This window comes from Oncorhynchus clarkii, chromosome 6 (genome assembly GCF_045791955.1).
Source record: "Oncorhynchus clarkii lewisi isolate Uvic-CL-2024 chromosome 6, UVic_Ocla_1.0, whole genome shotgun sequence".
Lineage (NCBI taxonomy): Eukaryota > Metazoa > Chordata > Actinopteri > Salmoniformes > Salmonidae > Oncorhynchus > Oncorhynchus clarkii.
In genome coordinates, this window is record NC_092152.1 from 54,395,092 (window position 1) to 54,411,568 (window position 16,477).

At 45.4% G+C, this 16,477-nt stretch overlaps 1 protein-coding gene across 1 annotated transcript in view; it reads right to left on the minus strand.

The window, feature by feature from the left end:
- The window catches only part of LOC139411292 (neuron navigator 2-like), a 339,330-nt gene that overhangs the window by 69,115 nt on the left and 253,738 nt on the right, over positions 1–16,477 (minus strand). The window contains exons 4-6 of the mRNA XM_071157408.1: positions 14,862–14,934; positions 14,117–14,369; positions 10,871–11,004 (exon numbers count right to left, since the gene is read on the minus strand). Of these exons, the coding sequence (XP_071013509.1) occupies positions 10,871–11,004; positions 14,117–14,369; positions 14,862–14,934 (460 nt within the window). The remainder of the gene's footprint in view (positions 1–10,870; positions 11,005–14,116; positions 14,370–14,861; positions 14,935–16,477) is intronic.

A 16,477-nucleotide genomic window follows, 5' to 3' on the forward strand; every position in this document is an offset into this window, starting at 1 on the left:
CACCAACTGTCCATATAAGGTCTTGCACTGTGGAAATCTTGAGTTAGCCTGTGTTGACACAGTCTAAACGTGCCATTACTTAACGTTAGCGAGCACACGACACTCGGATAACTATTAGAAACCTTGGACACTAACAACGAGAGTGCCCATCATAAACTGTTTATAAAAACAATGAGGGAAAGCCCTTTAAAGTTTGACCTAGGAATTTTAGCTGAGATAGAACACTGCTACTAACACCCTTGGGAGGTTTGGACTTATATGGACTGATTCTGGTTCATTATCTTCCAATTCACAGTCAAAGACTTGCTCTATCCCAAGTCTGTATTCTGAACTACTGTGGAAATGAGCTAGCTAAAACACAAACACTTTCATTAAATTGGACTATTTTGTCTAAATGAAGGTTTTACAAAAGACACGTCTGTTTTACTGTTACAGAGCACACAAAAACCAACACAAAGTACTTTTTAAAAAGTTTATAGTTTGTTACCCCTCTAAATCAATAATGTTTGACTTACCAAAAACAGTCACAATCAAATCCAAAACCAACATAGATACAGAACTCATAGAGCAGCTAAGATGTTCTTCCTCGAGAGACTAATACTGTACAGTACAAGAACAGTGTAGTTATTGTTGTGTGCCGGTAGAGACTCCAAGTGCCAACTTACTGCTAGCATTACTTTGAATATTCAAAGCCAAACTGCCAAACTGCCCTTGTGGCCACTCCCATGCCCAACCCATTCGTCAGCCAGTACAGCACATGGATACGGCAAAACAGAAGCCAAGGTCCTGCTGCACTTACCCAAATACCTTCACAAACACGGTCTATTATTAAGTAATGATCTCAAACTTTATCCGTTGCAATTCCTTTTCAACACACTCTTAGGGAAAAAAGGTGCTCTCTAGAACCTCTAAAAGGTTATTCGGCGGTCAAACCCTTTTTAAGAACCCGTTTTGATCCAGGTAGAACCCTTTTCAGTTCCAAGAAGAATCCTCTCTTACATAGGGTTCTACATAGAAACAATAAGGTTTCCCCCCCGGAACCAAAAAAAGGGTTCTCCTATGAGGAGAGCCGAAGAACCCTTTTGGAATCCTTTTTTTGTAAGAGTGTACCATCTCTTCGTACAGTGCAGTATGCAACCCCTTTTTCAGTATACTGCATTAACATGACTCTAAACACTTGGTAACTCCATAAACAAATCTAATTTAATCTTCACACATTTGAACCTCGTTAAGGAAGTATTTACTAGGAATATTAAACACTCCACATCTTTATGCCACATCCCCTTTCCATCCCATTTATTCCTGTTTTTTAAACACCTTTCATGCCCTAATTGCTTTTCATGCCCCTTTCGTTTCCCCCCAGTTCAGTATTTAGCAAGCCCGCATTGAAACAATGCGCCCATTAGGAAGTGATTAAGGCCCAATTAGCCGTGCTAGAGGTTAGCCGGCGGAAAGTGGGTCAGGTTGCTAATAGCTGGCTTCCTATTGGAGGAGGGCCTGAATGAGAGAGAGAGAGAGGACCAGCAGTAATTACAGAGGAGGTAGAGAGAGAGAGAGAGAGAGAGAGAGAGAGAGAGAGAGAGAGAGAGAGAGAGAGAGAGAGAGAGAGAGAGAGAGAGAGAGAGAGAGAGAGAGGGGGATTCAGACTCACTGAGGCTGGGATGTGGGAAAAGGGGAACGTTGAGTAGCTTACGTCGTGCCAACAGAACGGTCTGTGCCCCAGAGGGAGAATAGGGGGTGAAACCAGCTTGGGTTTTGGTTGAGAAGTGGACATTGTGTTGGCTTGGACACTGGACACAAGAAACACACAGAGCATTTCTGGGGATGACCCAGAACCAGATGACCACCTAAGATGCCCCAGTTTGAATGAAAAGAAGATCCACATTTCGCATCCTGGGTCAGAAGTGAAATTGCAATGAACCCCTTTGCCCCACAGTTGTCAATAAAGTTGTATTGAATTCCATCCCCTTCTTATATCACACAATTGACTTGTTTCCTGTTTTAGACACACACGTGATGTATCAATACACATAAACACTCACACCTGAGCCACTGACCAGCATTCTTTCTCCCTCTTCCACACCTAAAGATTGCCACACAATCAACTTTTGTCTGGTCCAATATCACAAACACATGGACTGCTGACATCCCACTCGTAAGAGATCATAGACCTCCTGACCTACTTAGATCACTGTGACAAAGTTCACTACCTTGGGACAAAAATAGGACTCCACCAACACACACACACACCTTTGTGCCTCTATATGACTTGTGTATTCTCGTAGTTTACACAGGACCCAGGTTTTAGTGTTTAAATCTTAACTACTCAATTAGTGCAGTCAATTAGTAGTCTGAAATCTGAGTCTGACAGACAGAGCGAGGCCCTCAGGACTTAACCACAGACCACCAGTGAACTTCCTGCCATAACCCAACTCTGTTTCTCTGTCTTTTAGAATAAGGCTGTAACGTAACAAAATGTGGAAAAAGTCAAAGGGTCTGAATACTTTCCAAATGCACTGCAGATGAGATTTTGGTTTAATCCATTGTTTAACAGAGGTATGAACGCGGCTGTGTAGACTAGAGTAGAAGTGTGTGTGTGTGTGTTTATGTGTATTGATACATCATACATGTCTAAAACACACACACACACACACACACACACACACACACACACACTTCTACTCTAGTCTACACAGCCGCGTTCATACCTCTGTTAAACAATGGATTAAACCAAAATCTCATCTGCAGTGCATTTGGAAAGTATTCAGACCCTTTGACTTTTTCCACATTTTGCTACACTACAGCCTTATTCTAAAATGGATTAAATAGATTTTTTCCCTCATCAATCTACACACAATACCCCATAATTACAAAGCAAAAACGGGTTTTTAGAAATGTGTAAAAAAAAAAACTGAAATATCAAATTTACGTAAGTATTCAGACCCTTTACTCAGTACTTGTGGAAGCGCTTTTGGCAGCGATTACAGTCTCGAGTCAAGACAGCCTATAGGGAGGAGGTCAGAGACCTGGCCGGGTGGTTCCAGAATAACAACCTCTCCCTCAACGTAACCAAGACTAAGGAGATGATTGTAGGCTACAGGAATAGGAGGACCGAGCACGCCCCCATTCTCATCTACGGGCCTGTAGTGGAGCAGGTTGAGTTCCTTGGTGTCTACATCAACAACAAACTAGAATGGTCCAAACACACCAAGACAGTCGTGAAGAGGGCACGACAAAGCCTATTCCCCCTCAGGAAACTAAAAAGATTTGGCGTGGGTCCTGAGATCCTCAAAAGGTTCTACAGCTGCAACATCGAGAGCATGGTTGCATCACTGCCTGGTACGGCATTTGCTCTGCCGCCGACCGCAAGGCACTACAGATGGTAATGCGTACGGCCCAGTACATCACTGGGGCCAAGCTTCCTGCCATCCAGGACCTCTACACCAGGCGGTGTCAGAGGAAGGCCCTAAAAACTGCCAAAGACTCCAGCCACCCCAGTTATAGACTGGTCTCTCTGCTACTGCATGGCTAACGGTACCGGAGGGCCAAGTCTAGGTGTAACGATCCTCTTCCTGTGAATGACTGGACCAAGGCGCAGCGTGAGACGTGTTCATGATATTTTATTAAAATCAGAACACTAGAACAAAAAACAACAAAGAGGAAAACGAACAGTTCTGTAAGGAAACTAACAATACAGAAAACAACTACCCACAAAACCCATGTGGGCAAGAGCTACCTAAGTATGGTTCCCAATCAGAGACAACGATAGACAGCTGTCCCTGATTGAGAACCATACCCGGCCAAAAACAAAGAAATACAAAAACATAGAAAAAGGAACATAGAATGCCCACCCTAGTCACACCCTGGCCTAATTTTTAGAAATGTGTAAAAAAAAAAACGTGCTTCTACACCTGCATTGCTTGCTGTTTGGGGTTTTAGGCTGGGTTTCTGTACAGCACTTTGAGATATCAGCTGATGTACGAAGGGCTATATAAATACATTTGATTTGATTTGATTTAACCAAAATAGAGAATAAAAGCCTCTCTATGGCCAGGGCGTGACACTAGGACAAAAAGGCTTCTCAACAGTTTTTACCCCCAAGCCATAAGGCTCCTGAACAGGTAATCAAATGGCAACCCGGACTATTTACATTGTGTGCCCCCCCCAACCCCTCTATTACGCTGCCGCTACTCTCTATTTATCATACATGCATAGTCACGTTAACTATACATTCATGTACATACTACCTAAATTGGCCCGACAAACCAGTGCTCCCGCACACTGGCTTACCGGGCTATCTGCATTGTGTCCCGCCACCCGCCAATCCCTCTTTTACACTACTGCTACTCTCTGTTCATCATATATGCATAGTCACTTTAACCATATCTACATGTACATACTACCTCAATCAGCCTGACTAACCGGTGTCTTTATGTAGCCTCACAACTGTTATTTTTCACAGTCTTTTTACTGTTGTTTTATTTCTTTACTTACCTATTGTTCACCTAATACCTTTTTTGCACTATTGGTTAGAGCCTGTAAGTAAGCATTTCACTGTAAGGTCTACCTACACCTGTTGTATTCGGCACCACGTGACAAATAAACTTTGATTTGATTTGAGTCTTATTGGGTATGACGTTACAAGCTTGCCACACCTGTATTTGGGGAGTTTCTCCCATTATTCCCTGCAGATCCTCTCAAGCTCTGTCATGTTGGACGGGGAGCGTCGCTGCACAGCTATTTTCAGGTCTCTCCAGAGATGTTCGATAGGGTTCAAGTCCGGGCTCTGGCTGGGCCACTCAAAGACATTCAGAGACGTGTCCCGAAGCCACTCCTGCGTCGTCTTGACTGTGTGCTTAGGTTCGCTGTCTTGTTGGAAGGTGAACCTTCACCCCAGTCTGAGGTCCTGAGCACTCTGGAGTAGATTTTCTGACTCGTCTCCCAGTCCCTGCCACTGTAAAACATCCCCAAAGCGTGATGCTGCCACCACCATGCTTCACCGTAGGGATGGTGCCAGGTTTCCTCCAGACGCGACGCTTGGCATTCAGGCCAAAGAGTTCAATCTTGGTTTCATCAGACCAGAGAATGTTGTTTCTCATGGTCTGAGTCCTTTAGGTGCCTTTTGGCAAACTCCAAGCGGGCTGTGCCTTATTTGTCTGTGTATGAAGCCATCGGCTTCTGGGATATCCCCCTGTTGTCACGGATCATCGCGCCTGTGTGTGTGTTCCACTGTGTCTGTTCCACTTTGTCTATACGTGCCATTACCAAGTGTACAATACAAACGTCCACAATGTGTGTGTGTGTAGCACATGTTTGTTCAGCACAGCCACTTCAAAAGGCCCATGGTTTCCCCACAGCGTGTAACGGCTCAACCTCGTCCCAAACTAAACCCGGGAGGAAAACGCAACCGCAACCGCAACCGCACGCAAAAACAAGCTTAAACGCATTAGAGGGGCCTAGCATCGGCCGACACTGCGTAGCCCACATGACCGATTTCACTGTCGCAAGACCGTAATTTAGATCACCCATCAGTCAGTACTGACCTGTACATTCCCTGCCTATAGAAACATAGAGAGATAGACATAAAGTCTAAACATAAAGCCATGACTGAGCCTGGGGGGGGGGGGGGGGGGGGAGCAGTATCATACTTATAGACACTGTATACAGCTTAGAATGACGCGCAGCCTAAACATATGATGATGAATGTGTCCAGATTCAGGAAGATACTTTTTTTTAGCAACATACAGTACAGTACTGTATGATACTTATAGAAATAGCTCAGGCGTATTTCCAGGACTGCCCAGAGAGCAACCATTTTTAGCCGTACACAGATGTCTTGCCAGAAAAAAAACTAAAAATAATTAGATAAATAGACAACTAAAAGTGATTTTTTTTTTTGTTGTTGCTTATATGTTCTATTACTGCGTTCAATTGAGTAATATTTAATATAGTCGACTTCTGTCTAAACTGCTTACTCATATCCCCAAGTGGGACAGCCAGTCTTGATTTGGAGTGACACTTTTAAAGTTCCTCCACACACTCAAACAGAGAGGCTACAGGCTCATCGGCTGGCCAGTCATTCAGCACTGTCTGCACTGTCCGTACACTCTCACATGTGTGCATGCATGCACACCACGCACACCACACACGCACACCACGCATTCACATCATGCACGCACACCACGCACGCACACGACGCACGCACACTACGCATGCACACCACGCACGCACACCACGCACGCACGCACACCACCCACGCACACCACACATGCACCACGCATGCACACACACACATACAAGAGTAAGCACCCACGCACACATTCGCATAGGACGCACATACACACACACACAACACACTCTCTCGCTCTCTTTCAATTCAATTCAAAGGGCTTTGTTGGCATGAGAAACATATGTTTACACAGATAATAAACTAAATGTGAAATAAATAATACAAAATGAACCGTAAACATTACACCCACAAACGCCACAAAGGAATAGAGACAGTTCAAATGTCATATTATGTCATATTATGTCTCTCAAGGTGAGAATGTAAAGCATAAGAGGAAGGCCAACTGTATGCTCATGTCTCTCTACTGTGTAAAACAGGATGGTTCCAGGGACATGTTTTACATTCTTCTGTCAGCAAGACTGAACAGTTCAGGCTCGTTTTTACTGAGCCTTAGCATCTTCAGCATTTTATTTCAAGGTAGTAAATCACAGAATGTTCCCGCTAGTAAACTTGTTGCTAATTTGGTACAGTAAAGCTTACTAAGTAAAATTATGTATTAAAACAGTGTATTAATTTTTTTTTTTAAACACAAACTAATCACAAAATGTAAAATATGACTGAGTCACACCCTGTGTCTGGTCACTAGGTGAAAGACCATGACCAATGGTACTATAAGTCTGGGTCGAATCCTAACTGTCATACGAATCGCACATTGACGTCATGTATGATTTGGGAGAAAGCTAGTTTCAGCACCCAGTGAGGCTAAGAGGAGAGCAGTGAAAAGATAGATGACAAACCTCAGGAGTTGTATCACTGTCCCAGTAGAGTAGAGACCAAAAGAAGCTGAGCGCAGAAGCCAGGGTTCCAAACTCTGACAGACGTTCCACAGAGGGCAGTCTGAGTGGAACTGTTGTGCAGGAGTGAGTTGGGAGAGGGGGGGAGGGATTTGGCAGACACTCAACAGGGAAGGCAGGGGGGGGAATGATTTTTTTGGGGGGGGGAATGATTCCAAACCCCCCTTCCTACCTGCCGTCTGTCCCTCTGCACCCTTCACATCACTCTCTCTCTCTCTCTCACACACACATCACCCTCTCCTTCTCTCGTTTCCCTCCATCTCTCCTGCCTCCATCGTTCATACAGTCTAACACAGGGGAATGGATTGAGACTGTGGAAGGCAAACACAGTGAGTCTAGAAACAACCCCGGGAGACCAGCTGGGTGGTGACAACAGCGCAGAGAAGCAACATAAAACCTCTAACTAAATGCACAGTCAACACAGATTCACCATGGCTGAACACAGCCGAAAATAGAGCCGCATTAAGTCAGCACAGTAAACAGAGTGTCAGTCAATCTGAATACAGTGACGATTGATTGAATTTTGATTTGTGTGACCACACACTAACGCGTACGCTGATAATCGGTAAGCGGGTACAGGGAGTGAATATTTAACAATGAATAGAACATGCAAAACAAGAAACACGAAAAGCGTACAGACAAGAAACAGAGTCAATAACACCTGAGGAAAGAACCAAGGGGAATGACAGATATAGGGGAGGTAATCAGGAAGGTCATGGAGTCCAGGTAAGTATCATGAGGCGCAGGTGCACGTAACGTGGGTGGCGGATGTGCGTACTGATGAGACAACTGGCGACGTGACAGTACGCCCTCCCTGACGCTGGGAGGAGGTCAGAGACCTGGCCATGTGGTGCCAGGACAACAACCTCTCCCTCAATGTGAGCAAGACAAAGGAGCTGATCGTGGACTACAGGAAAAGGCGGGCCGAACAGGCCCCCATTAACATCGACGGGACTGAAGTGGAGCGGGTCGAGAGTTTCAAGTTCCTTGGTGTCCACATCCCCAACAAACTATCATGGTCCAAACACACCAAGACAGTCGTGAAGAGGGCACGATAAAACCTATTCCCCATCAGGAGACTGAACATTTTTGGCATGGGTTCCCAGATCCTCAAAAAGTTCTATATCTGCACCATCGAGAGGATCCTGACCGGTTGCATCACCGCCTGGTATGGCAACTGCTCATAAGGCGCTACAGAGTGTAGTGCATACGACCCAGTACATCACTGGGGCCAAGCTTCCTGCCACCCAGGACCTATATAATAGGCGATGTCAGAGGAAAGCCCATCAAATTGTCAGAGACTCCAGTCACACAAGTCATAGACTGTTTTCTCAGCTCAGCAGTACCGGAGCGCCAATTCTAGGTCCAAAAGGCTTCTTAAGAGCTTCTTCTTAAGCCATAACTGCTGAACATTTAATCAAATGGCCACCGGACTATTTACATTGATCCCTTCCCTCCATTTGTTTTGTACACTGCTGCTACTCGCTGTTTATTATCTATGCATAGTCCCTTCACCCCTACCTACATGTACAAATGACCTCAACTAACCTGTACCCCCGCACACTGACTCGGTACCGGTACTCCCTGTATATAGCCTTGTTATTGTTATTTTATTGTGTTACTTTAAAAAAATATATATTATTTTTTTCTTTAGTTTATTTGGTCAATATTTTCTTAACTCTTCTTGAACTGCACTGTTGGTTAAGGGCTTGTTAGTAAGCATTTCACGGTAAGTTCTACACTTGTAGTATTAGGCGCATGTGACAAATAAAGTTTGATTTGATTTGATTGATTTGGGGGCCAGGAGCGGGCCGGTCGCTTATGCTGAGGCGCGGAAACCTGTAGAGCCGGCTGATGCATGGGAGCCTGACAAGCCGGCTGAGGCATGGGAGCCTGACGACCCGGCTGAGGCATGGGAGCCTGACAAGCCGGCTGAGGCATGGGAGCCTGACGACCCGGCTGAGGCATGGGAGCCTGACGACCCGGCTGAGGCATGGGAGCCTGACGAGCCGGCTGAAGCATGGAAGCCTGTCGAGCCTGCTGAGGCATCCCCAGTTGCGGCACTGGGACCCGACGTCACCAGTAAAAAATTAAAATAAATATCCCTGTTGCTTGCCCTTGTTGAGGCGTTATTCTTTAACGTGTACGCTAATAATCGGGAAGCAAGTACAGGGAGTGAATATTTAATAATAAAGACATGAAACAGAAACAGAGTCAATAAGGCCTGAGGAAAGAACCAGGGGGAGTGACAAATATAGGGGAGGTAATCAGGAAGGTCATAGAGTCCAGGTGACTGTCCAGAGGCACAGATGCGCGTAATGATGGTGGCAGGTGTGCGTAATGATGAGACAACTGGCGGCGTTGGGCGCCGGAGAGGGGGAGCAGGGGGTAAACGTGACACACACCAACAAGATGCAGGCCAAGCAATGGTAATTGATTTAGGAAATAGATTCAGGGCACATCATATGACATAAAGCTTGGAGGCCTGGAGATGCTAAACGTGTTTAAGTTCATTAAAGGTCAATTACCTTTGAGACCGGCAGACTTTTGCATGACATTAACCAGAGGACAAAATGTCATGATCGCCACAGCCCTAGTCATGGGTCATTCACAGTGTCCTGCTATAGGCAAGCACCTTTGAGGTTAGACAGAGCACAGTGCATAGCGGTCATACCAGCTAGAGGTCATGGTCAACTTTATAGCGCAACACTAGATCTAACACACACACACACCTCTATAAATCACACACTGTCACCTCACCTTGTAACCCATAAAAAATGTCATTTAGCGAGGAGACATGCAGCACACACACTCTCTATAAGTCAGTGTCACGTGCAAGCACACGCACGAACGAACGCAGGCACACACACACACACGCACGCGCACACGCACACTCAAGTAGTGTTTCGACTGTCCTCGTAATACACAGTACTGAAGCTTGTACTGTTCATATCCTGTATCCCAAAGCTCCCTTAGCCAAGGTAGAAGAATCCTATGGCCAGCCAGGTAAATAGGTGAAGCATCTGGCACCATAAATCATATCTAGTTTGACTCATAACATTGTTTATCTAATGAATAACCTTTTATGCACTCAACATGGGCAACAAAGACGAATACTCTATTTCATGGCCCAACTCACTCACATCGCAGTAAAGCGCTTCAGCACTGATGCAGTGCATTGTGGGTGAGGGTGTCTGCACTCAGGGACCTGTATCCACAGAGCGTCTCAGAGTAGGAGTGCTGATCTGGAATCAGTTTAGCCTTATGTATCATCATGAATAATATTATACGGACAGATCTTAGATCAGCACCCCTACTGTAACATGAGACGCTTTGTGGATAGGCCTTGGTCTATTCTGAGAAAGGGTGACTCCTATGGCCTCCCACACTATAACGGCCTGATTAGGATAGCTGCTATACTCACAGACGTCATCATCCACACCATGACCAGGACAGACTGCCAGCGTTTAATGACAGGTGGTTTAGACATTGGGTCCTTTATGACTGTGCATGTGTCTGGAATTCAACCTCAGGCAATATGGCCCACTCAGAGCCTGATCCATGACTCGAAATACGATCAAGACGTGTGTGTGTGTGTGTGTGTATACATACATTGATCGTATTTCGAGTCATGGATCAGGCTTTGAGTGGGCCATATTGCCCAAGGTTGAATTCCAGACACATGCACAGTCATAAAGGTGAGTGTGTGTGAGTGAGTGAGTGAGTGAGTGAGTGAGTGAGTGAGTGTGTGTGTGTGTGTGTGTGCGTGCGCGAAGGACAGGAGTACCTTTGTGCAGGTGAGCGGCTGGTTTGGTCTTGTCTGTGAAGCCCTGACTGCGCCGGTTGCCGGCGGCGCCAACCGACCCGCGAGGTGTGATGTCACTGCCAGCAGTGGACACCCTCGCACTAGGGCCTGGAAGCCTGAGAGAGAGAGAGAGAGAGAGAGAGCGTTTACACTCAATGGCACAAACAGCAAAGTTTAGGCAATACATTCACTAAACGTCCAATATTTTTCCACCTTTCAGTAACCCCATATTATTAGCTAATCTCCTGTGTAGCCGTAGCCAGGAGTCAAAGTCCCCATTCTACACTCTATTCCAGCCGGGTCTGTCTCTCACGTAGACCTAGAAACTGCTAATTCAGCATTAGAGGAGAAAGCATAATTCTGTGGCTGTTCGGCGCTGGTCTGATAAATAGATTTAGACCGGTAGTTCAAACATAATTCTGTGGCTGTTCGGCGCTGGTCTGATAAATAGATTTAGACCGGTAGTTCAAACATAATTCTGTGGCTGTTCGGCGCTGGTCTGATAAATAGATTTAGACCGGTAGTTCAAACATAATTCTGTGGCTGTTCGGCGCTGGTCTGATAAATAGATTTAGACCGGTAGTTCAAACATAATTCTGTGGCTGTTCGGCGCTGGTCTGATAAATAGATTTAGACCGGTAGTTCAAACATAATTATGTGGCTGTTCGGCGCTGGTCTGATAAATAGATTTAGACCGGTAGTTCAAACATAATTCTGTGGCTGTTCGGCGCTGGTCTGATAAATAGATTTAGACCGGTAGTTCAAACATAATTCTGTGGCTGTTCGGCGCTGGTCTGATAAATAGATTTAGACCGGTAGTTCAAACATAATTCTGTGGCTGTTCGGCGCTGGTCTGATAAATAGATTTAGACCGGTAGTTCAAACATAATTCTGTGGCTGTTCGGCGCTGGTCTGATAAATAGATTTAGACCGGTAGTTCAAACATAATTCTGTGGCTGTTCGGCGCTGGTCTGATAAATAGATTTAGACCGGTAGTTCAAACATAATTCTGTGGCTGTTCGGCGCTGGTCTGATAAATAGATTTAGACCGGTAGTTCAAACATAATTCTGTGGCTGTTCGGCGCTGGTCTGATAAATAGATTTAGACCGGTAGTTCAATTCCGGTGTGAAACATCTTATTTCCTTCTTGCCACTCTGATTTGAGTAACCTTAAATTTAAAATATAGATATATTTTGAATCCTTAACATGACCAGGTAGGACTGCATGGGCTTTTGTTAGTGGGAGAATAGGTCTAGCTCAGACTGCTGTTAGCTCGTGAATGAACTGTCTTGTGAATTAAACTGGGGTTCTGGGCTATAAGAAGTCATTATTAAGTTCCTGTCTGACAATAAAAGACTATGATGACATGAGCGTTCTGAAATGAACACACTGAAAATGTTAGTGTATAAACAATATATATATATATTTTTTTATCCATTTAGCAGACACTTCTATTTAAAGGGAGTTAAAGTCGACTTACTTGCGATGCAGACATTTTACGTACGGGGGATCCTGGGAATCAGACCCGCTATTCTGACATTGCAAGAACTGTGATCTACCAACTGAGCAGCAAAATGTTATACCCAATTTAATTCTGAGGGAGATATTAAGTCACAGGCTTCCCTGCTAGCCTATTCATGATATACACCGTTTACAATTCACTGATGAAAAGTGTTCTGTCCGTTCTCGTTCAGGATGTGGCCACATTAAATCGTAATCATGAAATGATCCTAATGTTGCTCCCCTTGGCTGCACATCAAGACAGTTTTCATTCAAGTCGAGAAAGTAAGAAAATAACAAATTCAGATTAAAAGGAAAAGCAGTGGAGGAGAAACGCATTACAATCTGAAAAGGAGAGAGAAAAACACATTTCCAGATATTGGATGTATTTATGCCCAGCTGAACATTAACCTGCAGTTACACATGCTGACCAGAGGGCGGGGCTATTGCATTGTTTTTTAGGTCAATTTTCCGGAGCAGGTGCAAAAACGACCAGGGATGGACAACATGCGCTCTCCACTGGCTCGACAAAAAGACGATGTTTCCTGTTTTCATGTATACAGTATATTCAACCTAACTTCTGTTTCCCCCGAAAAACAGATGCGGGGACTCTGTTCAGGCATCTTCCTATGCCTGCTATGTTGGCTTTAGGCAGCATGCAGTCATTTAGTTCAGAAAAACAGTGACATGCTTGTGAAACAAAGTCCATGGCCATCATTCATATAGCGTCTCGGAGTAGGAGCGTTCATCTAGGATTAGGTCCTTCCTTTCGGTACTCATATAAAAAGGCTAAACTGCTCCTAGGTCAGTACTACTACTTTATGACACTTTATGAATACGGGCCCAGATGAATGTATAAACCCGAATCACCGAATAAACATTCTCTCACAGTACACAGTACAGCAGCAGTAGGACAGTAGTCGTGGCCTATCCTATCCGCTATCGTAACGTCCGACCGAATTCAAGACGTCCACTCCTCCATCTCGGTTAACTATTAGGGTCATGTTCACAGTGAGACGTGCTCGCTCACATTCTTGAACACGTGCCCACACTCACATCGCAAGCACACACGCACAGGTTATCCAAAGGTCCCTCGCAGCCCATTAAGCAGATATGCCAAATGAGGCGTGATGCCAGAGTCAGACAGGACTTTCCAAAATGGAGTCCCCTCTCTTCAAAACTCATGCAGGGTAGAATAGCAGTTTCAGGTAGAAGTTGCCCTTACCACAGATCTAGGATCATATTAATACACCCTCTATAGTAACCATAGCATGTTGACAAAGATCTGACCCTGTATCAGTTGTTATTGACAACTTCTACCTACTCTGGTGAGGAAAGGGGGATAATTAGAAGATGAGGAGGAGGAGGAGTGGAGGAGGAAGATGCATGACCACAAAGAAGAGAGAGTGAGAAAGAGGGAGAGAAAAAGAGCTGACCTAGAGGACTTTTTCTGACCAAGGGAAAACCTGAGCAGTTTACTCTGAGACCCATCCCTAGAGGAGAGAGAGAGAAAGAAAGAGAAGGAGAGCGATATGGAAGACAAGAGAGAGAAAGAAAGGATCATTTTACATTTGCAGACAACTGGAGCTAAGACACCTGGAAAGAGAGAGGAAATCAGACAGAGACGATGAATTGAACATTGATGACATCAACAAGAGGGAAAGAGGGAAGACATGTAAAATTCAAAGTATTATGAACTACATCTCCCAGTGATCCAACAGGCTTACCTGGACTGCATCTCGACCTGTGCTGTTTTCTGGGCTGCTTGTGCTGTGTGGGCCGGAGTCTCATGCGTATGGGGGGTAGGCTGGCTGCTGAGCTGGGCAGGGGCGCTGGTCTGCTGGCTCAGGGGAGGATGAGGGCTATGGGACTGGGACTTAAGGGGGGGCTGGGAGTGCTGGCGGTGGGCCTGCTGCTGCTTGTACCGAGACAGGCTGAAGAAGAGGCCCAGAATGGCCTTCAGATTCCCATTGCGGATCTCTGCGTAAGGAGAGCAGGGGAGAGAGGTAAACAAACAGACAGGGAGAGAGAGAGAGATGAAGAGGAAGGAAGAAGGAGAGATAGAGAGAGTGAGAGAGATGAAGAGGAAGGAAGAAGGAGAGAGAGAGAGAGATGAAGAGGAAGGAAGAAGGAGAGCGAGAGAGATGAAGAGGAAGGAAGAAGGAGAGCGAGAGAGAGAGAGAGAGATGAAGAGGAAGGAAGAAGGAGAGAGAGAGAGATGAAGAGGAAGGAAGAAGGAGAGAGAGAGAGAGAGAGAGATGAAGAGGAAGGAAGAAGGAGAGAGAGAGAGAGAGAGAGAGAGAGATGAAGAGGAAGGAAGAAGGAGAGCGGGAGAGAGAGAGAGAGAGAGAGAGAGAGAGAGAGATACAGACAGGAAAGTAAGCTACAAGCTCACTACACAATATTCTAGCCACTACAGTCAGTCAAAGTAGTCTCAGCAGGTGTGTGTGACTGGTGAGTGTGAGTGTTTACCTTCTGCAGACAGGCCCTGTATGTTGACTCCTTTGGCTACCAGGAAACTGAGGCAGGCATCAATGTTCCCAATCTGGAGGAGAAGAAGAGAGCGACACAGAGAACTTAGAACGGGTGTGCTTCTGAGTTTACATTCAGACTGAACTCAACTCATCGCACAGTCACAACGCACGTAAGCAGTTATCGGCAGCCTACTTAGTGGCATGTTTACAGGGGTTGACTTCGCAGAGTGCCGACCTGAGTAAGGTGAGTGGATCGTTTAATGACATAGCCTAGTCAAAGCAGTATACAAATAAGCCAGACGTACACCACTCCTGGAGTACCTTAGACGACGAAGCGTTCTACTTTGACCCTGTTACTAAGATACCAGCCAATGGAACCACACCGACCCAGCTGTACTGAGCTGTCAGCAATCGACAGCCAGGCGATATGATTGGTAGACAGAATTAGCTTCGGGTCAGGTGACCCTATTTCGATACGGCCCATTGGCTGCACATGTCATCACCAGGTGAACCAAATCAAATGGAGTAATCGAATGACATCATCAATAATAAAAAAATATGGGAGAACAAAGGTTGTCAACGGTGAGGTTCAGGTGAACAAACAGGGAGTGACTAAGCAATATACCATTTGATTCTTACGCCACAGCCAGCTGTCACTTTCACTGCTCATGCTGTTGAGGAGCGACCATTGGGACTATACTCTTAGACTGTTCAACCAGGGAACCTTCATCAAAACGGAATCTGTCTTACGCTATATACCGAGGCATATTGAATCACCGCCATCGGTAACAGCTAGCACACACCCGAGTAATACACTTCAGTAGGACATTTTCCACCAAAGCACTTACTACAAACCACTCTGAAAACAGGTCGAACATTGTCCCTGCAAACTGTCCACAAACGATGCTATAAGCAGATCTAGAATACATAAACAGCTGAACTGAAATAGAAGCAATCACAATTACCTTCTATTCGTGTAGATTGGGTTCCAACTGAGCAGAGTTCAGAGTTTCCATTTAGGAAAATAACATCGTACTTTATAGGAAACTAACTAAAATAACATGACCTATTCAATACATTAATAGCAACATCCTCCTTCTAGCCCTATGATTCTAGATCAGGCCTGTCAATGACGTCATATGACGAAACGGAAGCAGACTCCAGATCAGCGAGTGAGCTGTAACGGCAGTCTGGCCCCTCTGTCATCTCTGTGACCCGCTGACCCCAGAACAGCTGTTATAGGGTGACACATGCTGGAAGGAGCACACAGACTGAGAACCAGGAGGAATTTAGCCCAGGCTCTGCTCGCTACAAAGTTAAAATATCCTCCATTCACTAAAATGCCCTTTCTTTTTAAATAACCCAGACCCAAATGCCTCCATCGCCTCACTGAACTACCCGCCAGCCACCCTGAAATACCGCCCAGACCCTAGCTTGACTAAGATACCCCTCCTCTTAAATGTCACCATCTTCCTTGTGATATACCCGCACCCATACAGGTACAGGTACTCATGTGCGTGCGCACACACACACAGATACACACACACACACACACACACACACACACACACACACACACACACACTCCTAAAATACTGCCCTGGCCCCTTCTAT